The sequence below is a fragment of the Meles meles genome, chromosome 8 (genome assembly GCF_922984935.1).
Source record: "Meles meles chromosome 8, mMelMel3.1 paternal haplotype, whole genome shotgun sequence".
NCBI classification, from domain to species: Eukaryota; Metazoa; Chordata; class Mammalia; order Carnivora; family Mustelidae; genus Meles; species Meles meles.
Window position 1 is genome coordinate 3,121,086 of NC_060073.1, and position 27,649 is coordinate 3,148,734.

General features: G+C 58.5%; 2 protein-coding genes across 26 annotated transcripts in view; both read right to left on the minus strand.

The window, feature by feature from the left end:
* The window catches only part of CTTN (cortactin), a 31,611-nt gene extending 12,546 nt beyond the window's left edge, over positions 1-19,065 (minus strand). For 2 of the 19 annotated variants that reach the window (XM_046014641.1, XM_046014628.1), the window contains exons 1-11: positions 18,413-18,531; positions 14,508-14,602; positions 12,598-12,684; positions 12,418-12,491; positions 10,559-10,688; positions 6,760-6,870; positions 5,746-5,800; positions 4,883-4,993; positions 2,256-2,366; positions 1,643-1,753; positions 674-784 (exon numbers count right to left, since the gene is read on the minus strand). In XM_046014641.1, coding sequence (XP_045870597.1) covers positions 674-784; positions 1,643-1,753; positions 2,256-2,366; positions 4,883-4,993; positions 5,746-5,800; positions 6,760-6,870; positions 10,559-10,688; positions 12,418-12,491; positions 12,598-12,684 — 901 coding nt within the window. In that variant the 5' untranslated portion in view covers positions 14,508-14,602; positions 18,413-18,531. Of the gene's footprint in view, positions 1-673; positions 785-1,642; positions 1,754-2,255; positions 2,367-4,882; positions 4,994-5,745; positions 5,801-6,759; positions 6,871-10,558; positions 10,689-12,417; positions 12,492-12,597; positions 12,685-13,955; positions 14,064-14,507; positions 14,603-16,982; positions 17,375-17,849; positions 17,870-18,121; positions 18,141-18,412; positions 18,533-18,922 lie in introns of those variants that run through there. The other 17 variants (XM_046014648.1, XM_046014646.1, XM_046014638.1 and 14 more) reach the window with 16 other exon arrangements.
* Positions 19,066-26,120: 7,055 nt separating this feature from the next.
* PPFIA1 (PTPRF interacting protein alpha 1) overlaps positions 26,121-27,649 on the minus strand; it is a 75,757-nt gene continuing 74,228 nt past the window's right edge. For all 7 annotated transcript variants that reach the window (XM_046014596.1, XM_046014597.1, XM_046014594.1 and 4 more), the window contains one exon: positions 26,121-27,451. The gene's annotated coding sequence lies outside the window, so the exon portion shown is untranslated. The remainder of the gene's footprint in view (positions 27,452-27,649) is intronic.

Sequence of the window (27,649 nt, forward strand, 5' to 3'; positions counted from 1 at the left end):
CTCTGCTCAGCAGGGAGCCTGCATCCCCCTCTCTCTGCCTGCCTCTCTCCCTGCTTGTGATCTCTGTCAAATAAACAAATAAAATCTTAAAAAAAAAAAAAAAAAAAAGACTGAATGGTCATTAAAGAAGAAAACGCACTGGCCAGAGTCCTAATACCTACATCTAGAAATTCCGTTTCTTTCCCGTTTTGAGCACATACCCGTGGCTCTGTGCGAGGAAGTTACACACAGACGGTGTCACCCAAAAAACAAAAACAAAAAGAAAACATCCCCACCCCTGCCGAGGACACCACAAGGGAAACACAGAGACCACACAGAACATGAAGGCTCGGGGCCAGGCGGAACCGAACAGCTCCTTGGGTGACTCCCAGCGGTCACGGTCAGCGGCAGGAGCTCCTGGGAGACCAAAGACAGCCCACCCCACCCCTCGTCACGTTACAGGGTTACGAGGACGTTACCCTAAGAATGACTCCTCTTACCAGACACAAGTTCTACAGGGCAGGGGCAGAAAGGGCTGCAGGTCAGAATCACCCCAGCCCCAAATCGGGCTGAAAATAGATAGCCACGTGCCCCTGCCAGTGGCTAACTCGGAAGGCTGAGCCCCTGAAGCCTATGCTAGAGGCGGCTGCACTGGGGGGAGGGGAGGGGGAGGAGGGCTGTTGAGCGACTATGCCTTGCTGGGACTCGTGCTTGGCCAGTCTCTCCTTGTAATCAAACCCCACAGCACAGGAGTCCTGCCTCTCGGACTGAACACCAAATCTGCCTCCGAAACCAGCCTTATAATCTGAAAATTCACAAGCAACAGTGGAGAAAACCGAGAGAGGAAACACAGTCTGGTTAGGACCGTAGCAGCAGGTGCAGGCATCACGCGCATCGTCTAGAGAACGCAGGGCTCTGCTCGCTTCGGCAGCAGATACTAAACGCAGAGCCCCGCGGAGCCCGGGGCCGGAGCCAGCTCCCGGGCTCACCCACAGGCCCGAGTCAGTGCCGAGGCTACAGGACACACTGAAACTCGTGACGGCTCAGCCCGGGTCTGAAGAGAGGTGAGGAACTGCAAATGACATCATTCCGGAAAAGCCCTCCATGCTCTGAGGTCTCCTTCTGGGGTCCTACCTGCGCTGCAGACCCGAGAGTGCGTCCCTGTGCGTGTAAGGCAGAGACGCACTGTGCACAAGTACCACAGGGCCCCGCAGGTCGGCCCCCCTTCCCCGCGTGCTGGCTGTAGAGCGGGTGCGAGGCCGGGGCACACGCGGCAGGGCCCGCACCCCAGCCCGCAGCCCGGGTCCCAGGGACGGTGCTCGTCCTGACGTGAACACGCTGGCGGACGCAGGCGGCACCCACGGCACACCTGGTCAGCGGGAACGCACACGCGGGCAGGAAACAGCGTTCCCAGGATGTGCCGGGAGCACAGGCGGGCACGGCGCCCCCTTATCACAGCAGCTCCCGGGGGAGGAGGGCTCATCACTACACTAGCTGGGGCGTTCTTCAAAAACGTGGCAGGCGGAGGACAACCCCAAACGGTGGAGAGAAAAGGACACACGACAGAAATGTAGCAAGAACACGGCACACTGGCGGACCTGTGGACGGAAACAAACAAACTTCTGGAACGTTCTCAAGTAGGAGCCGGCACAACAAATGTTACCTTTTTGGGATTCGTGCAGCTGCAATTTCTCCTGGTGATCCCAGCCAAGAGCACATTTGTCTTGTCTGTCTGTCTGTACACCGAATTTTCCTCCAAACCCTTTCACGTAATCTACACACACAAGAAAAGACCGCGGTCTGGCGTCAGCAGGGAGCACGGGCAGCGAGCTCCCGGCATAGGCAGACACACACAAGCTGCTGCATCCCTGCGCTCCTCCTGCAGAAGACGGCCACCTCCAGAGCGTCTGGAAAGCAGCCTGACCTGTACTCTTGGCACCGTGAGCACACAGAGGACCCCGCATGCGAAGCTCCAAGACACGCGGCCCAAAGCAGCCCCAGCGAGCCGTCACGCCTCCCCGTTTACAACACAGACGCGCGACACGCAGCCGTTAGCACAGGCAGTGGCCGGGGAGCCGCGGCCGAAGACGTGTCAGGATATGGTTTCCTCATCTAACAGCTGTGCTGGGGACCTGCTATTTCCAGGTGTAGTACTGACCTGCAAAGAGGCATCTAACTTCAGGGGTTCCCTCCCGGTGACGCTGTCCCCCTCTGTTCTGGCCACCCTCATCAGGCCACCAGCTGCCAGCAAGAAGAGAAGAGAAAACGGGACGCACCTTTCTGCGACTCGTGCTTCTCCGTCTTGCCCTGGTACTCGAAGCCCACGGCGCTCTTGTCCACCTTGTCCTTGTCGATGCCATACTTGCCGCCGAAGCCCTTGGAGTAATCTGCACACGAGGAAGGTAGTTTACACACCAGCCACACAATCAGCGAGCCGATCTGAGAAAGGACTCCTATCACCCAATTTAAAACAACACAAACACAAGCCAAAAGTCTCTCAGGCGCACTGTAAGGTCACTAACACGCGAGACGCTGGAGAGCGCTGCTTGTGTACGTAACAACAGAAACGTGAACGGTAGCAAGTACAACGGATTGTAACAACCGTCGTATCTCTCCTTCATTCTGAAGGAGATCACGAAATGAGCGTGTTAGACGTCAGCAAGGATGAGAAAGGGGAACCCTCTTGTGCTGCTGGCGGGAATGCGAGCTGGCGCAGTCACTCTGGAAAACAGTACAGAGGCTCCTCAAGAAGTTGAAAACAGAGCTGCCCTATGACCCAGCAATCGCTACTGGGTACTTAGTGCAAAGATACAGATGTAGTGAAAAGAAGGGGCACGTGCACCCCAACGTTCACAGCAGCAATGTCCACAATCGCCGAACTGTGCAAAGAACCCAGAGGCCCATGGACTGATGAACGGATAAAGACGCGGTCCGTATACACAACGGAATACTATGCAGCCATCAAAAGGAATGCAATCTCGCCATCTGCAATGACGTGCGTGGAACTAGAGAGTATTGTGCTCAGCGAAGTTAGATCAGAGAAAGATAATATGTGATCTCATTCATATGTGGAATTTAAGAAACAAAAGTGAGAAGCAGCAGGGAAGGGAGGGAAAAATAAAGACAAAATCACAAAGGGAGACGAATCATAACAGACTCTTAACTCGGAGACAAACGAAGGGCTGCCGGAGGGGAGGCGGGTGCGGGGCTGGGGTGACTGCTGAGGGGCACTGGGGAGGGCAGGAGATGGAATGAGCACTGGTGTGACAGGCGATCGATAAACCCCTGAGCTCTGCCTCCGAAACCGGCAAAACACCATGTGTCAATTGACTGAATTTAAGTTAAAAAAAAAAAAAAAAAAACCAGGCAGACAGACACGTGCCATAAAAATCTCCTAGGCGTGAGAGGAGCCACCAAGCCAGTAGCTCTCACGGGGTCGCTCAGCCGCCTCGACCAGAGCCAGCAGAATGAGGACACACAGAGCATCTCCCAGAAACATCCCTTCTAGGCCACACGACGCCACTGACATGTGCATCTCGACACTTCAGCAGGGCCTCCCCGGGCCCCTCTCGGAGCAGACCACCGGAGCAGACCACCGCATTCGGCCCCTCGGGGCAAGGCCGGGGCTGCAGGGGCCTGTTTGCCCCACGTGCTCTGGCCTCCGCTCCCCAACTGCCCAGAAGCAGTTTTCGTTCTTCTCCAAGGCCTCGTGGCAGAGAAGGTCTGAAGAGCACCAGGCGGACCCGAGGGCGGGCCCCGATGTGCAGGCCGCGCGCCGAGCTGGGCAGCAGAGCACCGTCTGCGACCAGAGGACAGAGGAGGCCGAGCTGCACGTGACCCTGCGGGGTCTGCTTGGCGATGCCCATGGCAAGGCAGAGGCCCGGCTGCTTCCCTGGGGGATGCCCAGCCAGCGGCACTTCCAGTGTGGACTTCTGTCTCTTAGAGGAATCTGGGTTTTTAGGGGCGCCCTGGGGGCTCAGTCAGTTAACCGTCTGCCTCAGCTCAGGTCATGATCTCAGGCTCCTGGGACTGAGCCCCACGCTGGGCTCCCTGCTCAGTGGGGAGTCTGCTTCTCCCTCTCCCTCTGCCCCTCCCTCCACTCATGCTCTCTCTCACTCACTCTCTCAAATAAATAAGTCTTAGAAAAAAAAAAATCAGGATTTCTAAATTAGACGTGAGCTCTGTTCATACACATTGGGAACTGTGTTTAACAATTTCAGTGTGTAAGGGTGCCCAGCTGGTGGAGCATGGGGCTCCTGATCTTGGGGCTGTGAGGCTGTGAGTTCGAGCCCCACACTGGGTACAGAGATTACTTTAAAAAAAAAAAAAAAAAAAAAAACTTAAAAAAATTTAAATATGCAAGTCAGACAAAACCAAGCGAGGAAGCGAGCGCCCAGGGCCTTTGCGGGAGGGTCTGCACCCGTAAATGACGCACAGGGAGACCCCTTGCCAAGCAGGATCCCCAACAACGGAGGGAAAAACCAGCCGGCGGGCGAGGCCGATCTGCAATTGTCTCCAGAACTTTGAAGTCAGCGCCCTCTGACCCAGCAGTTCCGTTTCTCGACACTTACTGTTAAATGATCACTTGCGGATGAGACAAAGGGACAAGAACATTCACTGTGGTCGATTCTGGGCTTCAAAAATCGCAAATGAGCTCAATGCTGCCTTCTAAGGAGGCATGGTTACATGCCTGCAACTTCTCCGCGCAACAGGGACAGAGCGGTCAGACGCAGATAAACCCCTACGCTGACCTGAGCAGGACGAGAGCGTCCCCACGTGTGCAGCGAACAAGGCCGTGCAAGGGTCACGCAAGCGGCCGGCACGGGGGAGGAAATTCCCCGGGGCGGACGGACTCTGTGCGCATGGGACGGGGGAAGGGAGGCAGGCCCCACGCTGGCCCGACCTTTCTGCGACTCGTGCTTCTCCGTCTTGCCCTGGTAGTCGAAGCCCACGGCGCTCTTGTCCACGCGGTCGGCCTGCACGCCGTACTTGCCGCCGAAGCCGCTCGAGTAGTCTGCGGAGACACGGCAGCGGTTGGTCGAGGAGCCCAGCAACAGCCTCAACTGTCACTTTGGCTCTTCGACAGAGCAAGACAAACATGTGTCGCAGTCAGGACTCGGCAAGAGATCAAGCGCACAGCTTAAAACGCCCCCACCCAGGATCACCCACGAGTGACCCCGACCCCGTCTCCAGCACTGCCCCGGCACCCGCGAACGGCGCAGGAGAGCTGCGGTCCCGCCTGGGAAACGAGCCGCCAGAGCTCGGCGAGCCACGCGGCTCACCCCTTCCCGAAGGGGCTATGGAGGTCCAGGCCAGGCCAGGCCAAAGGACAGCGCGCCCGCTCCGGGGGCCGCCCGGTGACATGCAAGACACGGGTGTAAGCCCGCGTGCGCGCACTCGAAGACCGCATCAAGCACTTGGAGAAAGTGACGTGCTTCCGCTTTCAGAAAGAGGCTTTAGGAGGCCGCCACGACTCGAAGGTCACGGGTGCTGTGTGAGGACCACGCGGGGAGTAAAGCATCAGTGATCGGAGGGCTCCGGTTCCCACTGCTGGGGGCAGTGAGCTCGTCAGCAGCCACGCCCGAGACCGACTCTCCCCGGACAATGCCGCTCAGAGGGGAGAAGACAGCCTCTGTCGCAGCCTGGGAGGCACCACGACGACACAGGACCTGGACGCTTACGGAGCCCAGCCCTCCCCAGGAAACCTGCTCCAGTGAGTGCCTCCCCCGCCACTCCCCCCACCCGGCCGTCCACAGCGCAGCTTACCTCTCTGCGAGGCGTGTTTCTCGGTCTTGCCCTGGTATTCGAAGCCGACAGCAGACTGCAGGTACCAAAGAAAGGGACACACATTTTTAGATGCCTCCAAATCAGTTCATCTGAACCCACAATCCATACAACATTTTTAAGAACACGAACCATGTGTTTTTTTGACCTCTGATTACTTAACCCAAGTGCAGGTCTGCCAAAGCCCAAAGCTCTGGTGTCTGACGTGTGTTGGGCCACGAAACGTGCACAAGTTCCGCTCCTGGATTTCTGCCCAATGCCAGCCTGGGACAACGCCCACTGCGGCCCGTGACCTTGCTTTCCCCGTGAGCTCTTCCAAGAGCAACACGGACATCAGGCGTGAGAATGGGGGCGGGCGGGGATCCGCACCCACAGCCCCGGGACAGGCAGGCACCATCACCCCACTTTCCAGTTAACAGAGACCCACGGCTCACAGGGCAAAGCCTGAATGCAGACTGAGCTGTGAACCCACAGCCTCGGCTCTCCAGCGCGACGACAGGAAGCAAAGGTACCAGCAGGCTCGGTCAGAGAACCGGGGACAGGCCGAGGCCCTGGAGGACACCTGCACGCCAGGCCTCAGTTCTGGAAATGGGCACGGGGGCTTGGGGGGCTCTCCCGTGTCACGGGGACGTCCGTGCAGCGTGGGTGGCTAGACAGGGTCCCAGGGACACTTTCTCAGGCAAATGTGAGGCTGTTCCTGCTCCATGTGATGACGCGACAGCAACACAGCGGGCTGCCCCCCCCCCCCCGCCCCCGAGAGCAAAAACGATCCTTAACACGCTCCTGTTCTCACGTCCTCAGGCCAGCGAGCCAACCCTGTCCGAGCCCAGGGGCGGGGAGGGCCTGGGGGTTCTTCCAGCAATCCTGCCCTCGGGACGCCCATCTGGCAGTGCCAAGTCGGAGCCACCTCGTGCTACGGTGACAGTCCCAGCGGACGCCACGGTCTGGAGAGAGTGGCCCGATCGCCGCGTGCTGGCTCCCACGCCCCCCACTCACCTGGTCAACTCTGTCCACCTGGACACCAAACTTGCCTCCAAAGCCGCGGACGGAGTCCACCTGGGAGCAGTGCTTGGAGAGCTTCGACTGGTACTCGTGGCCGACCGCCGACTGCAACGGGGTGCGGAGGGGGGCGGTGAGCGGCCGGCTGCACCGGACCCCCACAGCCCGGGCTGGGCTCCTCCCCAAAACACACACAGCGCAAACACCGGCGGAGGGGGTGTCCAGAGCTGCCCGAGACCCTGCCAGGTGGGACCTCTGGACACAGTGGGGACAAGGTAAGGACCCTGCTGTCGATTCCTCCCCAAACCCGGCCTGCGACACCCGGCCTGCCCACGAGACTGCTGGCGACAGTTACTTGCTCCGCTAAAGCATGACATGGGACCAGGAACCAAAAATACCCTGCTGAGGGACAGAGCTGCGGACAGCGTGCTTCCGTTAGGACACATGTCCAGCCACGAGTACCACGCCAGCGCCCCGTCCAGGCAAGGAGCGGCTGCCACCGCGTCCCCACACGGCCCTCGGGGAAGGAGGCGGACTCAGCCACCCTCTCCCCGCAGTGCTGCTACAGACCCCGTCAGTTGTGGCCTCTGGACCACACCGGGCACCCAGCTCTCTGTAAACAAAGCTTCTGGAACACAGCCACAACTGCTCACTCATATTCTGAAGCCACTTCGGAGACTCAGCCACCAAGTTCCGGAAACTGCCCGAGACCCCACGGTCCACAAAGCTGAAAACATTTACTACCGAACCCCAAGCACCGCCAGCCCCGCCCCCAGAATGGACAGGACCGTGGACAGCGGGACCCCGGGACACAGCACAGGAACAGCGCATCTGAGCCCTCCTTCTAGCTCCGACCGTCACACCGCCCGGGAAGCACCCACAATCATCCGCCGCTTGTCTGTGGGGCTTCACAGGACGCCAGGTTCAGGCTGAACTAAAGCAGGGTCAGCCCCACCGCGGACCTTCCGCGGGCAACTCAGAAGTCCGTTCTCGCCGCACCCCAGGGGACGGAGCAGCGTCTCCCGGAAGCTCCGCGGCTGCATTACCACCGCCCGCATCCCGAGTCCGCTCGACGTCGGTACTGACAGACCAGCTCCGGGACATGCTGCGGCCTCCAGCGTCCCTGGCCAGAAAGCGCGGACAGAGCAGCCGGAGAGGCAGTCTTCCAAAGGGGTCCCCCAGCATGAATCGCACCAGGAAGAAGCGAAAGCGGTTTTAACACTTTCCTAAAAACGTAGCCAGGGTGACAGCTTGGCAACTTTGCTCAACCTTTTGATCAACACCATTTACCCCGTTGACAAAGTCACGGTCGTGGCTAGAGGTCAGCACTGGGCAGGGCGCCGCCTGGACGCACACTCCAGGTCCCAGGGTGTGGCTGTGGCCAGCTCGACCCCGAGCGAAGGGCAGGGGCCTGAGAGCCGAGCAGACAGGGGCTGGCGGCTGCCCCACCGGCCCAGGCCACACGCCTCTGGCCAATCCGTGCCTGCCCGAATGGGTCTTACTCCCGAAAGTCTCTACTACGTCGTCCTCAACTGTTAACAGAGACCTTAGGGCTTTTTCCAGCTTCTGGAGAGAACAAGCTACAAATAAGAGTGACTGGGCTGGGGAGAATCTTCCTTCTATCTGACATCGGGTGCAACCGTGTCCCCGGAGCCGCAAGCGAGCCTCGCCGAAGTGCACGGTGAGGCACAGACGGAGGAAACCGAGCCCCATCACCATCCCACCCCCCGGCTCCCCTTTAAGGGGCCCCACGCACTGCACCGGCCCCAGAGACACGAGGGGGCTTTCCTGAGCCATCGGGGGATGGTTAGCACGTCGGCCAGGGACATACAACCCGGGCACTCAGAAGACACCCTTGGGCACCTTCACGGTGGCCAGCCAGGCACGAGGTGAGGACAGGCGCCAGCCCCAAAGAGCCTCCGGGGTATGGAGGACAACAGGGAGAAGGCACAGGGAAAGGGTTCTGCGGGCTGGCCGGGGTGGGGATGGGGGGCAGCCCCTCAGCAGCAGAGAAGCCAGAAGCGAACGCCATGTTGTTCCAGCCATCCAGCTCCTCTTCTTTTTTTTTTTTTAAAGATTTTATTTATTTATTTGACAGATAGAGATCACAAGTAGGGAGAGAGGCAGGCAGAGAAAGAGAGAGGAGGAAGCAGGCTCCCTGCCAAGGGGAGAGCCCGATGCGGGGCTCGATCCCAGGACTCTGGGATCATGACCTGAGCGAAAGGCAGAGGCTTTAACCCACTGAGCCACCCAGGCGCCCCATCCAGCTCTTCTTGACACCTTGTTTACCCCAGGGTGTCATTTTTCCAACCCAGACCCGGGGCCCAAACTAATCATTAATTTCTCTCCGACTGCCCACAACCCCATGCGCACAGGCTTCGTTCGGGGTGGGAAAGGCTTCTATCTACTTGATTCTTTCACTGGCCTAAGCACATGGTGGTTGTGAGTTTGCACTGCAAAAAGCTACCAGGCTTTTCTCTAGAATCTGAAGATTAGAGGCACCTGGGGGGCTCAGTTGTTACGCATCTGCCTTCAGCTCAGGTCATGATCCCAGGGTCCTGGGATCGAGCCCATCGGGCTCCCTGCGTCTCCCTCTCCCACTCCCCCTGCTTGTGTTCCTTCTCTCACAGTCTCTCTGTCAAATAAATACATAAGATCTTAAAAAAAAAAAAAAAAAACCCATAGATCATTCTGCTGCCCGCTTTCCCTGTCCAGACATCTCCCGGAATGAGTCTCATACCAGGAAACGTCCGTGTCTTCCTTGCGGCTCACACTTGGTCCAACTCCAGCTTAGGCGAAGTTCGGACCTGGTTTGGGGTGCCCACAGGCCCCCTACCCACCCACTTTGTGGTAACACGGTGCGGCGTGGTACACTGTGACCCAGCGGTGGCGGTTCCCGTCCGCTCAGACAATGAATCCGATCCGTGCGTGCGGGGGGAAGGCAGGTCTGGAATTACAGACCAGAACCAGAACACGCCCCTGCCGACGGCCGCCCTCCTGCCGACGGCCTCCCCTCTACACGGGCTGCGGGCAGACACTGGCAGGTCACAGCAGTCTCGCGCTGCGGAGCCCGGGAAACTCGCGTCTACAGGGACGTCTGGAGAACGTGAAAAACCGTCTCGGGAGACGCTGCGACACACCAGCCCCTGTTCTGTTCTCTCCCGCACCACCAGCCGCCCAGAGCTCCCTGCTCCCTCTCGGGACACGGAAGACACAAAATGCTGACAAAGGCTGATCCGTTCGGTCAACGAGGCTGACGCCGCGTCCCCGGGTGCCTGAACTCGCCCGGTGACGGCTCAGGGGAAGCTCGGCCACTGTTCTCAGAGGAAGCCATCTCGCCTGGCCTCGTGGGCGGGGCTCTGTGTTTCAGGGAGTGCAAGACTCCTGTGTGCGGGTCATTCACGCAGGACGGACGCCAGCACACTTACGGGGCTCAACGTTCGCCTGCGGCGTGAAACCGGGGCGCCCCCAGATTTGGTCCCGGTCAGCAGGCTGGTCCAGGTTAGGCGGCAAGCTGAAGGGCGTGTGGCGGTCACGCCAACACCGGCGGCCAAGAGGCTTCTGGGCTCTGTCTGGGTCCCAGGGCAGGCCACCCTACGTGTCCCCGCACCCCGGCAACCATGAGACCCTCCAGCAGCTTCTGAAGAGCGGGCGTCGGGTCAGCCAACAGAGGATGACTTCTGGCAAACCCCAGCTCCGAGACACCGACTGCAAACGTTTAACCCAAGGAGGTCGGAGCCCCTTCTCGGCCGACCCCGTGCAAGCCGAGAACAAACACACAGCGGCCACGCCTCACCTTGTCCATCCTGTCCTGCTCCACGCCGAACTTCCCTCCGTAGCCGTGAGAAGCTTTTGGTCCCGTTTCAAGCTCCTTCTCCTTGAGGGTCTGGTGTTCTTGAAAAACATTCTCTCTCAGCTTGTGTATGCTGGAAGGCAAGAGAGGAAATGAGAGCAAACCGACAGAACTGCACCCTCGCCTTCGAGGACACACGAGGACGAGAGACGTCACCTTCGTACACCTGTGATCTCGTGACTCTGGGCCCCCACGTCCCCGACTTCACCACACTTTCCTGACTCCTCCGCCAGCCGGCCCTGCTGCTCCAGCAGCTTAAGCTTAAGGGGGAGTCAAGCTTAAGGGGAAAAAGAAACCAATGTGCGTACCTACAAGGCATCCCACCACCCCCGGAGTAGCTACCCTGAGACGTGGACCTTCTCTCAAACAGAGAAAAGGTTCTGCTTCATCAGGTAACAGCACCAGAAGTTCTGTGAGCACCACCCAAGCAGAAGGGGAAACAAAGTCAGCAGTCCCTTACCCCAGACACACTGAGGACACTGGTCCAAGACAGTGAGGCCAAACATTTCGGCAGTGTCCCTTTACTGGCAATACTCCAGCTTTGGAAACATTCAGAAGTGAAACGGAAGACTTTCAGATTTATCACCCAAAGCCACTTTTTACCGGAAAATACTGGGGATCGTCCAACAGATCACAAGCTGTGGTCACCGCCTGGCAGGTCAGGGAGCATCTACAGCCGTCCCCATCGGACCACCAAGTGGCGCAAGCCCGCCCCGTCGCCCCCCCCAGGAGCAGGAGCAAGAACACTGCTCCTCACCCCCGGAAGGACCCCAGGGCCCCCAGAACCGTCCCAGAACCATGCCGGAGGCTGCTCCACCAGAGAATGCCAGCCACGGCCAACACGTCTCAAAGCCACGGGAACAGAGAGAACGAGGGGAGGAACGGGTGACCTAACCCACTGGGGAGGCGGCCTGACGCACGACAGTGCTGGCTCCCCTCCCGGCAGGCCCAGGGCCCTCCTTCGACATCCTCTTGGGGCTTCTGTGGAGGGTGCGGGCCCAGCACGTCAGGGAGGAACGGACACTCGTGTCTAAAATGCCCACACCACGGGCTTCACCCTCTTCTGTGGATGATTTCCCGACTCTCTTGGCCAAGAACGGCCTCATCTTCCTGAGAGACAGTGGGGCCAAGCAGGACCAATGGTGCGAACGGTCACAGGGGTCACCCGGTCAGGGACAGTCCTTCACGAACAGGGAGCGAGAGGGACACTCTGAAGACAGTACGGCCTATGCAAAAGTCTAAGCACATCTTAAAAGTCGGTTTTAGCTACACTTCCTGATAAGGAAACACCACCCAGAGAGGGGACAGGTCAAGACAGGGCCGAGCCGGGATCAAGGCCACGTCCTCCTACAACAGCGATCACTCAGTTCCCCTATTTTGGGCTTTTCACGAGAACACAGTGCTTAGAATCCAGGACCCAAAGGCCCGTGATAAAAGAGTAAAACTGTAACAGTCACGGCAGGGGCGGAGGCGGGGGGCGGTTCAGGTCTAAGTTTTCAAGGACACTGTGTGTGTCAGAGACAGGCCACTGGCAGAGGGGACGCAGTAGACCGCGTCCCGCAAGGAGAGTGGACACCAGAATTGTAAATGAAGGACTTGTCCGCAGCAGGGACTTAGTCGCTGCGTCTGTGAGTTCACACATACACACACACACACACACACGCAGAATTACATCACCGTGTCCTACCCTCGTCTCCTGCAGTGAACGGAGGGAGGGACCGCATGAGGGACAGAGGCCAGGGCCCCCGGCCCACCTGCTGTCCGCTTTTCAGGGGACCGTTTTCACACCAACAGGCTCTTACTTGATGTGTTCCTGGTGCCCAGACCCCTTCACGGTTTTGGCCCCCCATCTCTGCTCTTTCTCGCTCACGTCGTTCTGAAAAGAAGAAGACACGATCAGCGGACTCCCCACGACCCCGGGGACCCGCGGAGGAAAGCCGCTTTCGGGGGCAGTACAGCCACGGAGGGATGGAGCCTCGTACCACAAAGTCGGGGTCGGTCTCCCAGTCATCAGCGCCCCCGTCGTCCTGGGTGACGGACACGGCGTGGCCTGCCGAAGCCCTCCACATCTGGAAAAGCAGTGCGCGGGGTCGCGGGGGCCGAGAGAGCGGCCCCCCGCATCCCAACTCCAGCCCGGCTCGGGGTCGCCTGCCCCGTGCGGACCCCCAACACGAGAAAGGCAGGAAACAAAACACTGCATTTCTAGCCCTGTTCTCAAAGGGCATCCGAAACACGCGTCAGAATATGCCGCCTTCAGTTCAAGTGAGAACATCTTCGGGAAAATAGAAACGTCACGCGGGCGCTTACTTCGTGAAGAACCCATCCCTCCCGCAAAAAGAAACCCAGACTACCTGTTTGGCTTTCTAGGGCTCAGTGGCCACGCAAGTGGCTTCCTGAACTCGGACTCTGGCAAGCGAATAAACGTTCCACGTGACTTACGAGGGTCCCTCACCATCCACCTGGGGACGTAGCCAGGACGCGAACTGCCAACCTTCCCTGCCCCGGGCGGCCCCGAGGACGGGAGGTGGCCTTTCCGGCCCAGTGACGCCCCAGTGACGGCTTCACCTGGCACAGAGGACGGCGGCTTCACGGCGGGGCCGCAGAGGCTTTTGCTAACCACAAAGGTAAACTCGAACCTCCCAGCCTTCAACGGAGTCAAGAGAAAAGGAGGTCTGAGCAGCGCGGACCCGTCTGCCCAGAAGCATTCACACAATCCCCCGCGCCCGGAAGCACCTGGGAGACTGTTCCAACTCGATCAACCGAAAGCTTCTGTGGCTTGAACTCAGACAGGACAGAAGCCCCTCACGAGCCCGAGAACCTCCGGCCCGGATCCGCCCCTGCCCCCAGCTCTGCCGGGCCTCGAGTCCAAACTCAAGGCGGCAGTGAGGGGCGCGCGACGGCACACTCTCGAGTTCCCAGACGCCGCTCCCGTCACTGTCACCCGAGCCGGGCAGTTTGCTCCTGGGGAAGGCAGGACCCACGCAGTCCCTTCAAGGCCACCGCGAACCCTGCTCTCCTCTGTCTGGCTGCCCCAGGCACGGCAAGAACTTCCCAGATGTCATCTGCTTTTGACACGAGTTTAGCGAAAAAACAGACTAAACCCTCAGCCCTGGGAGGAGCAACCAGGTGTGCCCCGACCGCGCGCGCCCACGGACAAACCAAGGGCAGCCGCCTGACAACGAATTTGCCCCCAGTCTGCCTCTCCCAGTCAAGCGTGCCCCGCGTGTCACCACACTAGAAAGGGGCCACAACTGTGGGACGTCAGCTGCCCCGGGGTCCAGCCGCTGAGGACATGGTCACGCAGAACGACAGGGTCTCTGGGGAAGGTCGGTGAGGCTACCTCTCCCCCTCAGGCAAAGGTGAAAGGGGTCTTTGCTGCTGCCGTCACGGGCTCATCCGGAGAACACAGCGGAGCCAAGCTTCACCGGTCCTTCTGGAAGCCAGCCTCCTGGGGGCAGGGTGAGCACTGGCACCTGCTTCCTGACGCCCTGCCTGGCGGCTCCTCCCACCTTCCACAGCACAGATCCAAGAGGCCAGATGGCTCCTCCCAGGACAGAGGCTTCCAGAGTCTTCTGGAACCCCCTTCTCGTTCAACCACAGGCAACACCGGAAACGGGGCTGACTCACTTTACTTATTTCTAAGTAATCTCTACACCCAACGTGGGGGTCCGAACTCACGACCCCAAGACCCCAAGATCAAGAGTCGCGTGCTATTCTGACGGAACCGGCCAGGTGCCCCTTGACTTTACTTTTTAAGCAACATTTCCTCCAGAAAATGATGGTCCCCACCTCTGCAGACCCAAAGGGAGAACACCCACTCCCCCTCCTTGCCCGGGGAGCCACCCCGACAGCCCGAGGGGAGACAGGGTCAGAACGCTCACGGGGTACAAACCTTTCTTTCCGGCTGGCGACGAAAGGCTGCTCAGGGGTCCCTGTGGAAAGCCAGTGTTCCCACGAGGAACTTCCAGCATTTGGGAGTGATTCTGTCTGCGAAAAGGCGAAGGGCAGAAAGCTCAGAAGCAGGGAGTCTGGGCAGAGCCTGGTGCACAGGTCCCGCCGGGAAACTCTGACACCCTCCCCCGCTGCGCGAGGCCTGGTAAGGAAGCCGGAAAGGAGGCCGGCAAGATTCGCAGCTGACGAACGTAAAAGCTCGACTTTCAGACACATTGAGAAAATCCAGAAAACAGCAAGCTTCCCGAGACTCACAGCCGCATTCCCCGTGCGAACGGAGATGACTGCGGCGACCGCTCGCAGACGTCTCCTGTTGGCTACCATCCCGCCACGTCTCCGCTTTTTGCTCCTTCTAAATTACGACTTTGCTCAAAATCCTAAAATCCTATTACTGTGAGTTTAAGAAAATAATAACATAAGGAAAACTCTGAAGGGATCGTGCGTGGCTGGAGACAAAAGCCACACAGTGCCGGTCACCAGTATGAGAAGGGGACGGTGCTTCCGATGCGCCGGTAGCACAGGGATCAAGACTCCAGCACCCGGGGCCACCGACGCACCACCTTCTCCAGAGACAACAACTCCCACCGGCACTGTACTGCCAGACATCCCAGAGCCGAGGAATCTGGTCCCCTTGCGCCCAGGAACAAGCCATTCAGAAGCACCAGCTGCCTGTGTCGGCTCCCAGCCTTGTCCCACGTTAGGACCTGGACGGATGATGCTTTGCACTCCCTATTGTGTTCCTGACCCTACTGTTCACTCTTCCTCTCTTCTTAGTCCCCTCTGGAGACCCTAACTTCTGTAGGCTGCTTAGTACGTGCCAGGGGCTGAGATTATTACCGTTATCAGTGAGCACCTGTAAAAATCCACCCAAGGGCGGCCAGGGACAGACCCAAGTCCACACTTACCACCCCCTCAAATTTTTCAATTAAAAAAAAAAAATCACAACGATAACGGAGAATATAAAGGCCTGGGTCTTTTTTTGGACCCAAAGATAATCCCTCTGGCGCCCTACCTCACACCATATACAAAAACTAACTCCAAACCAGGTCAGAGATCATATAAATCTAAGCTTCCATTACTAAACTGTCACAAGAAAACGCAAGTGTAGATTTTCATCACCTTCAATTTGGCGACAGCTCTCAGATGTGACTCCAGAAGCACAAGGGAGAGGAGGAGAACAGAGAAACTGGACAAAACTGAAATGTTGTGCTTCAAGAGACACCGGCAGGAGACTCAGGACCATTCCCAGAACGGGAGAAAACAATGTTTCCAGACCATATACCCGAAATAAAGAACTCGGACGACTCAACAGCAAACAGGACGATTAACCACGTTGTAAAACCAGGTGGAAAGATCTGAACAGACGTTTCTTCAAAGAGGAGTAAACGGCTGCTGAGCTCACGACAAGATGGGAGGGAGCATCAGCCCTGAAGGAAATGCAAATCAAACCCCCAAGTGAGCTCCAGTGTGGCTGAAACGAAACACCAGACAGTAACGAGTGAGACGGGGTGCAGGCCCCACAGCCGCCCCAGAATGCTGGTGCGAGGGAAAACGAGTAACAGAGCCGCAGGTCAGCGAAAGGTGACACACCGTCACCACTGGCCCAGCGGTCCCCACCCCCAGAGGCAGGCCCAAGAGAAAGGAAAATTTATGGCCGCACAAAACCTCGCACAGGAACGGTCCGGCAAGATTCTTCTTTAGGGCCGGAAAGCACGAACAAGGCCAGCGCCCACGTGACGCGGCAGGTACACGTGACCCACTCGCGGTGGAATGTCATCTGGCAACAGGCAGGGACCTGATCACACGCTACAGCACGAGCGACTCTTGAAAACGTGCTAAGGGAAAGAAGCCAGACGCAAAACCCCACGTTATCAGCCAATCTCCTTCACGTGGAATGTCCAGAACTGGCAAGTCTAGGGAGACAACAGTAGACTTGCGCTTACCTATACTGAAGGAGGCACGCGGATCCTTTTGAGGGGGTAAAATTACTCTCAAGTCGATTGTGCTGATGACTGCACAAGTCTGAACGTATTACAAAACAACCGAATTGTTCCCTTTAACTGGGTGAATTCTACGGTGTATGAATTGCATCTCAATAAAACTGTTACCAAAACACACCCCTCACCATCAACGGACCTTCCTTCCTCACACATCACACGTGCTCATCAGGACCACACAGGGGTGACGTCACGGTGCGCCGCCATATAAACCGAGGGGAACATTCTACGGGACAAAGTTCTAGATGACGGGACAGAGCTGGCTTCCCGTTAAGGTCACTATGGCCAGTGCAGCGGAGCAGGGGACTGAACCAGAAGGCCCTAGCTGTGCACAGCCAGCCACTCCTCACACCGCACTCCCCAGAGAAAAGCCCCTGGCACCTGGGCTTGCTTCCCCACCAGCCTGCACCCCCACAAACCTGGAAGACTAGGCCGGGGCTGGAGCCCACATCCTGCGGCCGCCGGGGATCCCTGGCATCCCGCACCACCAGGCAGTCCCGGTGCTCCCGAGGACTCAGGCCCTCCACCACGCCCTTTCTGAGCCCCTCCCTGGGCTGCCTGGCACCCAAGGAAGTCTGAATCACCCATTGGAACCACTCAGACGGGCTTTAAAGATACGCCCCTCAAAATGATCCACCCAAAAGTCCGCTGCAGCCACTGGGAGACAAAGGATCAGAAACAACCCTGCAGCCCCCTCCCTCTTTATTCTTATTCCGGAGCACGGGAAAGCGGCCTTTAGGGCTCTTCCTGCTCCGGAGGAAATCTGGGATTGGTTTTCTAAGAGAGACGGGGCTGCCTCCAAGCAGTGGGGCAGTGACTCATCCCACGGTCAGAGGGAGGCAGGGACAACAGGAGCCTGTCCAAGGCACAGCCCTTCCCAGCCCTGGGCCCGCCAGGCCAGACCAGATGCCAGAACGCAGGGGGTTAACCCCTGACAAAGCACAGCGGGGCCAAGTCCACGCAGCCCAAATGGGGTGCTGGCAGGGCGGTCTCCGGGAGGGGACGCCCACTCAGGATGCCTCCCGAGCTGCGGTCAGCGGAAAATGGGATTCCTCCCCCAGAGGCCCCACTCCCCCCCAGATTCCAGTCTCAGGAAGCCCTGTCCCCTCTTCTCCCGACCCTCCAGCGGGGCGATGGAGCTCCCATAACATTCAAGAGACGGAAACACAACAACCAGACCAAAAGAACCTTCCTGGAGACTTCCAACACCCCCAGAGGAGGGGCTGCTCCAAATTTAGAGCCTCTCGACTAGCCGCAGCTGCGCGTGTCGCTGCACTCCCACTGACCTGACTGCAGAACTTCCCCGTAGGTGCGGGCCACCAGAGGACCCCGGCTCCGGGCCCCACCCCGCCCGACCCCGGCCCTCCTCCCGCTCCAGGCCTCCCTCCGCCGCCGGACCTCGGCCCTTCCCCGGCCTCTCCCCGCCAGACCCCGCCCCTCGGACCCGGTCCCGCCCCGCCTGACCCCCGGCCCTTCCCGGCCCCTCGGACCCGGGCCGACCCGACCCCGGCCCACCCGACCCCGGGCAGACCCCCGGTCTCCGTCCCTCGGCTCTCACCCCCTCCCCCCGGGGCCCAAGCACGCCGCAGTCAGACCGACGACCCTCCGGTCCCCCTTGCCCCCCGAGCCCCAGCCGCTCCCGCGCAGGCCCGCAGCCCTCCTCTCGCGGCCCAGCGACCGGCCCGCGGCCCCCGCCCCGCCCCCGCCCGAAACCGCGAGCGGAAGCGCGGCGAGACCGCAGCGACCGCCGCTTCCTTCCCGTTCCGGGGCTGGCGGCGCCCAGGGCAGCCGGCAGAGGAGCCGGGCCCCCCGCCCTGCGGCCCGGCCGGAGGAAGCCGCGCTCGCTCACCGCGGCCCGGCGTCCGTCGGTCCCGGCCCGGCCCAGGCTCCGCCGCGCCCGCTGCTCCCGGGCGCCCCGCTCCACTTCCGGTTCCGCGGCGGGGGCGGGGCCGCATCCGGGTCCCGGCGAGGCCCCGCCCCGCGCCCTCCGGAGTCGGGAGGGGGGGCCGCGGGCTGCGGGCGTCCTGGGAGCCGAGCGAGGAGGCTCGTCGGGCCTGAGCCGCCTCCCGCGCCCACGTGGCACCGGCCGCGCGAGCTCGGCCCGAGAATGCGGTCGAGTCCCTGCGGGGTGGGTGCGGGGCGCCCGCTCGGCCTGCGCCGGAGCAGACGCTCCCAGGGCGTGCGCTGGGCTCCCTAGCACCGCCCGCGGAGAAGGGGAAATGCGCCAGGCCAGGTGGGGCTGCAGTGGTCAGTCCGCGAGGGGATGCGTCCTCGCCCACCCGTCCTCCCACCGTCCTTCTTCGGCCCGCGCAGCCGCCCACCTGCCCGCCTTCGTCCACGACCCGCACCTTCCACCCACCCACCATCGGAGAGCCGGTCGGTCGTCTCCGTCCCTCCTTCCGCGCTCCTTCATCCGCCGGCCGCCGGGTGTCCACCCGGAGAAGGCCCCAGACGTAGCAAGAGCGGAGAGTCAGCAGGATAAACATGGACCTTGTCCTCAGGGCCCTTCCAGCCCAGAAGGGAAGTCAGGCATCATCACAGGGACACATTAGGAAACAAGATAAATGCTGAGAAAGTCAAAAGTGTTGTGAAATATATTGGGGGGCGGGGGGCGGCACCTGGGTGGCTCAGTCGTTAAGCTCCCGCCTTCAGCTCGGATCGTGATCCTAGGGTCCTGGGATGGAGCCCTGCGTGGGGGCGGGGGGGGGGTCCCTGCTCAGCGGGGAGTCTGCTTCTCCCTCTCCCACTCCCCCTGCTTGTGTTCCCTCTCTGTCTCTCTCTGTGTCGGATAAATAAATATTTTAAAAAGAAAAGAAATTGTACTGGGGAGAATTTGGGACCTTAACTCACCCAGGAGATCAGAGAAGGATTCTTTTGGGCAATTAACATTTGCACCAAGATGTGAAGGTCAGTAGAAGAGGTCAGGAGGGAAGCATTTTCCAGGCAGAAAAAACAACTTGTACAAAGGCCCTGAGGCAGAGGAACCCAAAAAAGTTGGGTAGAAAAAGTACAGTGATAAAGCACAGCAGTGGGTAAGATGGGGCCGGGTCATGTAAAGATTGGCAGGGCACCACAAGGACCTTGGTTTTTGTTTTGTTTTTTTTTAAGATTTTATTTATTTATTTGTCATAGAGGGAACACAAGCAGGCAGAGAGGCAGGCAGAGGCAGAGAGAGAGAAGCAGACTCCCTGCTGGACAAGAAGCCAGATGCGGGACGCGATCCCAGGATCATGACCTGAGCCAAAGGCAGCAGCTTAACCCACTGAGCCACCCAAGCGCCCCAGACCTTGGTCTTTATTCTAACATAAATGGGAAGTCCTTAGAGGAAGTTAAGCAGAGAAGAGACATCATACAGTTTTGATGATAATGAGATCTCTCTAGCTTCTCTGTGGGGAATCGATGAGAAGACGGTCAGGTAGGAGCCTAGGACAACCACTTAAGGCAAACGAGGTGGCAGGTAAGATGGAGAGAGTGAGAGTAGACACAAGAGACACTGAGAACGTTAAATTGTCAGGTTTGGATGGATGAGGGGTGGCAAAGATGTCGGGTGTCAAAGAATAATTTTAAAACATGAAGTGACTTTCCTACACATATACCTGTAAAATGAACACATGTCAAAAATGTTATGTAACTTAATAATGAATGAAGCAATAAGGTGCTCCAGCTTTTCAAGGAGACGCCAAGGGGCCGCTGAAATGAATATGCAAAACCAATCTATGCACAGGGCGAGAGTCAACTGTATTTCACTACATTCGGATAATTTGTAGCTACAGACAAGAATTACTTGCGTTGCTGTCTGATTTCCTCAGAAGTATGATAGAGTGTGGGCAGAAACTCTAGCCCATGGAATCAAATGATGACCAGAGGCCCCTGAGTTCTGCTGGAAAATATCCAATAATCACTTTTGTCCTTCTAAAGTCTGCAATCCTTCCTTACAAAAGGCTGGCCCTTAGCCTCTGCGTAGATGCTCAGACAAGGAAAATGGAGGGAGGTGGGGTGGGGGAAGAGAGAAGCACCCAGATGGAGAGGTCAGAGTCAGAATACAGATTTGGACTCGGTACATCCGAGGCACCATCAAGTTGAGGCTCAAGAGGGGAAGATGCGTCTTCAGCCCGGGGTTTAAAAGTGAGCAGGAGAAGGATGTAAAAAAATGGTGGGAAAGGGGTCCCAGGATCAGGGAGAGAGTCAAGCAGAGGTGCAGAGGTGGGAGAGAACCAGACATGCACGGGAACAGCGGGGGCAGAGAGAAAGAGCCCAAGGGTTTCCCCTTCCATCATTACTGCAGCCCCCACGGCGCTGGGTGAGGTGCCCACAACGGGAGTGGACTCCCTTCTGCGGCGTCTTCCTGGAGGACTGCACTCACTGAGGTCAAGAACGGGTCCCTTCACGCAAAGACTGCGGAGGCCGAGGCCCCGACGACAACCCTGGCTCCCCCACCGACTAGCTGCCCGGCAGTGCACGGCCGCTGTGCGTTTCCATGCCTCGGTCTCCCCAGCCGTGCAGCCAGCACCCACGTCCCAAACTTGTCATATGAGGACCGAGTGTCGTTTTATGAGCCCCAGCCGGGCACGCGGGTGCCTCGTGGGCCCCCAGGTCATAGCCCCAGGCGGAGGCCGTCGGTGAGGCCGGGAACAGAATCTTAAGCAGAGATGGAGGGCGCCTGGGAGGCTCGGATGGGTAAGCGTCTGCCCTGGGCTCGGGTCCTGATGTCCAGGTCCTGGGATGAGCCCCGCGTGGGGACCTCAGCGGGGAGCCTGCTTCTCCCTCTGCCCCGCCCCCACCCCGTGCTTCCGCTCGGTCTCAAATGAAGGAGTAAAATCTTTTTTAAAAGGCAGAGACGGAGATCCCTGAGGCTGGCGACATCCCGCCTCCTGAAGCCTCACAGCGGGGGGCGCCTGCGGGCCTGGGGCGACCGTCCCGCGCACCCGGTTCGCGCCGGAGCGCACAGGAGCTCAGCTCCGCACCCGCGGTTCCAGCCCCCGCCCGCACGCGCACGTCGCCCGGCAGCCTCGCCAGGGTACCGCCCACGGCCTCGGCCTCGGCCAGTCAGCACGCCGCAAACCCAAGCCTCCGGCGCTGATTGGCTGACGCCTGCAACCTGGCCCAATGGGGCTTCACCAGGGAATCCGGGCGCGCCCCCCGGAAGGGCCGCCCCTGCGGACGTGGGGTCCCGACGCCGGCCGCGGGGCGCCTGGGCGTCCAGCTCCGGTTCTCGGCGGCGGCGGCGGCCGGGGCGCCCTTCCCCCGCAGCGCTCGGAGCCCGCACGCCTCCGGCCGCCCGTGGCGGTCCCCACCAGAGTGCGGGCGGGGGCCGGGGGCCCTCCCTGGAAGGCGCGGGGCGCCCCGAGCCGGCGCGCACCTGCTGGGGCTGCTGCGCCCTCGCCGCGGGCCGGGACCGGGCTCCAGAGACTCGCCGTCCGTCTCGGCCACCGGGGAAGGCGAGCTGTGACCCCAGGAGCGGCCCTTCCTGCGCCTTCCAGCTCGTGGCTCCGTCGCGCCGCTGGCCTCCGACCCCTGCCCCGACCGCGGTCCCCGGGCCCCCGCTGCCCCGCACGAGGAGAGGTGGGACTGCATTCCGGGCCCACCGGAGTGACCCAGGATCAGCTCCAGGCCTCACCCATCTTTGCCGCAGGACGGAAGATCCAGATGCAAGGGATTAGGGCAGGGACTTACCGGTTTTTTTCCCCTAAAGATTTTGTAAGATTTCTCTGCCCAAGGGGGCGCTTGAACTCCCGACCCGGAGGTGGGGGGTCGCTTGCTTCAGGGACTGAGGCAGCCAGGCGCCCCTGGATTTACCTTTTGGAGGCCACCATCCAGCCCACCACAAAGGCCCATAAAAATGTTTTATTTTAAAGACTTACTGATTCGTGGGCGAGTTAGAGTGGGGGGAGGAAAAAAGAGAAGCAGACCCCACTCTGCCAGAGCCCTAGCGGGGCTCCCATCTCAGGACCCCCAAGACCGTGCCCTGAGCTGAAATCAAGAGCCAGACGCTTAGCCCACGGAGCCACCCAGGGGCCCTGAAAAATGTTTTAAAATCAGAAGGAAAAAGATTGAAATTTTAGGTTGAAGAACGTATTTGTAGTTGCTGTATTCATTTTGATACCAATACATTTGTAAAAATACAATTTTTCCCCCAGAGTAAGGAGCCTCCAAAGTGTACAGAACCCCTGAAAATGAGAATTCTGACCCGCTCCCAAGGAGCGCGAGTCCCACAGTGAAGTGAGACCTCACCTAACCGTTAATGTCTGCCTCGTTCCTGTGCGTCCTGGAGCGCCGGGCTCGACTCCTGGCGCACAAGTTATTATTACCAAATCTGTACACTTGAGTATTGTCTTCATGCTAAGGGCTCATGGCCAAGACATTGTTTTTGCTAAATTAGGAACAGGTTATCCAGGGGCGCCTGGGTGGCTCAGTGGGTTAAAGCCTCTGCCTTCGGCTCAGGTCATGACCTCAGGGTCCTGGGATTGAGCCCCACATCGGGCTCTCTGCTCAGCACGGAGCCTGCTTCCTCCTCTCTCTCTGCCTGCCTCTCTGCCTACTTGTGATCTCTGACTGTCAAATAAAAATCTTAAAAAAAAAAAACAAAAAACTAGGTTTCGGAGAGGAGAGGAGCAGGGGTGGCCGCGCACGGGCAGGGAGGGGAGCGAGGACGGCGGCCGCTGTGTTTTCCTTGGAATTGGAGGGGCGCCCGGTGGCTCAGCGGGTTAAGCACCTGCCCCGGGCTTGGGGCAGGATCCCAACATCCTGTGTCGGCCTCCCGACTCGGCCCTTCCCCCTGCTTGTGCTCTCTGTCCAAAAAAAATTTTTTTTTTTTTTCTTAAAAAAAAAACAACAAAGATGGGGCGCCTGGGTGGCTCAGTGGGTTAAAGCCTCTGCCTTCGGCTCAGGTCATGATCCCAGGGTTCTGGGATTGAGCCCCACATCGGGCTCTCTGCTCGGCGGGGAGCCTGCTTCCTCCTCTCTCTCTGCCTGCCTCTCTGCCTACTTGTGATCTCTGTCAAATAAATAAAATCTTTTAAAAAAAAACAATAAAATTAAAAATTGAACAGAAGATGGGGTGATGGAGAACGGATGACTCAAATCTCTTCAGCCCTGTAGCTTGCGTGATGTCACAAGTCCCTGGCGACGCCGCTTTTGTTCAATTAAAAAAATTCAAATTAATTCACTTTTAATTAAAAATTGTTTTTGTTTAAGTTTAGGAGAGCATCCTGGGCTGTGGCGCTGAAGCCAGGAAGCCGCGGGCCGGCGGCCGCCCCTCGTGGCGAGGAGAGAACTGTGTTCTGTCGGCTTCCTCCGAAGAGGGCCGGCGAGACCCATTGAAAATAATGCGAGATGGGCCCCCCTCGGGCCCGGCCGCGGGACAGCGGGCGCGTGGGGGAAGTCAGGACAGCCGTGCACAGCTCCATCTGCACTGGCGCACCCCGAAATCCGTCCGGTGCCCCCGCATGTGTCTGCCACCCGCAGCCCCCACTGCAGGACCCCGGGCGTCCAGGCGGGTGCCGCCTCCTCCCACCAGCGGGCAGGACTGTTAGCTGTGGTCAGGGTCTCCCCGGCACCTCCAAGTGGCTGCCCAGAGCAGGCCCTCCACAATAACCTCCAGGGGGTTCTTGGAATAGCTTTTTACTAGAGCAGAGAATCCCCCCAGGCCCCTAGCCCGGCCGTCACCACTCTGTGGCCAGGCGACACTCGGCACACTCAAGTTCAAGGTCAACCACAAGTAAATCCGTGTTCGTGCCTGAGGTGCCCCTTCATGATTTTGTGTCCTCTGCTCTCCTCCGGCCAGACCCTGGGCTGCTCCCTCCCCAAATCTCGGCTCAGCAACTCCCTGCTCTCGGCACCGGGAGACAGTCCTGTTCGCTGGGAGCTTGGGGTCAGTCCTCCCTACCCCGATGTCGCCGTCAGAAATGTCCCGCAGGGAGGCGGGCTGACCGGTGGGCCCCCCAGCAGATCTCCTCTGTCCAGGCCTCCGGAACCTGTGAATGGGGCTTCATCTGGAAAAGGGATCTTTGTCGATGCAGCTACGTGAGGGAGCTTGAGCCCATCCGGGACCCCCAGGGAGGGCCCCTGACAGGTGCTCTTACGGGAGGCAGAAGGTACGAGAGGCCGGGAGGCCGGCGCGGAGCTGGAGAGCCCCGTCCACCTGCACACGGGACAGAGTTAGCACGACGTGGGGACTAGAACCCAAACCCACGGTGCTTCAGAACACACGATGCGAAACAGGAAGGAGAGCTGAGGCACAGCAGTGGGGAGGGCAGCGGCGGGAGGAGCTCAGTGGGAGCACGTGGGGCCAAGGGATGACGGCCGCGCCCTGGGACATCAGTGTGGGAAGCGCAGACCCCAGAGGGGCAGCCAGCGGGCCTTCTCAGAGCCGCAGAACGTCCCAGACACCTGCTTACGGCTCCGTCTCTTTCTCAACGGATGTTTGCTCTTTAGGCATAAATGGAATCGGCAAGTGAAAACTTAACACCAGCAGCTTAATGAATCTGTGATGAGTTGGGTTTGTTTCCAGAAACTTTCAGATGCCCAAGGATTGCCTGGCTGTGGTCAGCAACAAGGGAATGTGAGATTTTTTTAAATTTTATTTTATTTGACAGAGATCACAAGTAGGCAGAGAGGCAGGCAGAGAGAGAGGAGGAAGCAGGCTCCCCGCTGAGCAGAGAGCCCGATGCGGGGCTCGATCCCAGGGCTTTGAGATCATGACCTGAGCCGAAGGCAGAGGCTTTAGCCCACTGAGCCACCCAGGCGCCCGGGGAATGTGAGATTAAAGGCACAAGGAGGCGCGGCACCGTTCCAGGTCTCACGCTTACCACTGCCAACTAGGAAATGGAGAGAACGAGGCTTCCCCTGAATTCCGTAAGATCAGCCCGCCCAGTTCTAACTGGGACACAGGACACAGGAGAACCCGGCTGTGCCCTGACCGAACCGGGAACGGCCAGATTCACGCACAGAAGGGAGACAAGGCTTGCTCAGAGCAGCCACCCGTCCGCTCTGCAGGGACAGCCGAGCAGGACGGGGAGAACCAAGCCACCTTCGCAGGGCCCGCCATGCGGGGCGCACGGTGGGTAGTGTACCCACCCCGCCCACTCCAATGGGGGTCTGGTCTCTGGCGTGGGGAGGGGGGACCGTCAGAGTCGGCTAGCCCAAACCGCCCCCTCCCCCTCTGCCCTGCGCCGCGCGGACTGTCTCCAAGAAGCAGCCGCGCGGGTTCCCGGGGCCACGAGAAGTGGAGGGACGCAGCCCTGGGCACCGTGTCTGGTTCCGTGAGGACAGCAGCGGGAGAGGAAAGCCCAGGCAGACGGCGGCCGGAGGTGAGGCACAGTGGTGCGCACGCATGCACGCTTGCACACGCACTCAGGGCCAGGGAGATGTGCATTTCTGGGCCTCCAGGACCCAGGGCACAAACACCGGGTCCCCCTCTGGGTGACAGCCCGGGCCTGCACATGCACCCCTGGGCTGTTTGGGTGTCCGAGCTGCTCTGCACACTAGACACCGCCCCCCCCCCCCACCACCGCGGGCCCGCACGGGGACGCTGTGCAGTGAGTCGGCGACGCCGGGCAGCTGGTTCTCAGTATTCTTTATTGGCAGTGGAAAACGCTTCAGAACTGTATTGAAAGACGGCAATAAATAATACTGTGATAAAAATAGCTCAAAAGTAGACTGTACAGACTTTGTTACATAGTCAGGAAGTTCACAAAAGATTAATAGAAAAACAGAGCGGTAACAGTGAATTGTACGAGTAAATGAAGAGCAGAAACCAAATGCAGAAAGACATGCCGTTTCCAGCTCTACCAGCGGCATAATAAATAACGCACCGTGATCGGACACATTTCTTGCTGGCTTTTTACTATGCCGAGGAGAAAGGAAGAGTTACATTTGCTCCTTAAACGATCCAAAAGGGCTATCTCATCAAAGTCTACAAATGTCCGGCTCGGTCCATTCTCTACACATGTTTATAAACAAATGTAAAAAGATGATTTACAAAAGAACAGTAAGGCCTTGTTAGAGTTGCACAACATTATTTCCAGGATGGCGCCCTCCTCCCCTACGGGCACCCAGCTGGGGGGGGCAGTGCTTCCTGATTGGTCCTCTGAGAGTCCTCGCCAGCGAGTTCCACACCAGGAGGGCGCCCAGGGCCCCCCCACCCAGGCCCTCAGGGTCCTCAGCTCGCCCCAGCCCCCCCGGGGGGCGAGGCTAGAAAGAGTCCAGGGGTCCTTAGATTCCCATAGTGTTCCGATAATCTTTGCAGTCCAAATTTTCAGAAGCTGGTATTTAACACCAGTTAGTTTAAATCTGTTCAGGCTGTGGAATAAAGCATTTCTTGCTAGAAAAAGCAGAGTTAAGGTCAGTCAATAAAATACAACAGTTGCTGCTTGCAATCGGGTCTGCTTCTTTGAAAAGGACCGCAGTGCAGCCGGTTCCTCTGACAGCACACGTCGTGTCCTGGTGACTTCACACGCGTGGAGAAATCCTCTGTCCGGGTTTATCAACAACAACTTAAGCAGTGGTCATCACAATAAATGCACAATGTACAAAGGCCGTAGGTTGGTTCTTGGGGTTTATACATACAAGCATTACAGTACATTCATCTGAAAGACTAAAATTAGATAAAAGAATTGATTTGAAAGATATTTATAGCCTGGATATACATGAAAAAGTCAGTAACTATGTAAATGAAGTCATAAGTTTACATAAATATAAGAAACATTAAATTCTAAAATATTTTCTCTATGGTATTCATGAATTTTTCGCTAATTAAAAACTCTGTAATAAAATATCTCACGGTCCATATAACAAGTATTAACAGATTAAAGATTCCATTGAACTTTAAAATGCAGTCTTGGTTGGATTCAGACTCTGCACGATCATCTGTAGAAGTAGTGCGGGTAAACTGGAAAATAAAACAGACAAAAGAATCAGCCTTTTTATCATTATTAACGTGTAACGTGTGATTTGTTTCGGGGAAAGAATCAGCCTTAAGACGAGCCACGTGAGCAGCGGCTTCCGGGCGGGGCAGGTCCCAGCGGGTCTCCCCTCCTGCACTGGGGCTGCAGCCCCTCTGAGAAGTCAGAGAAAACATCGAGCTTTT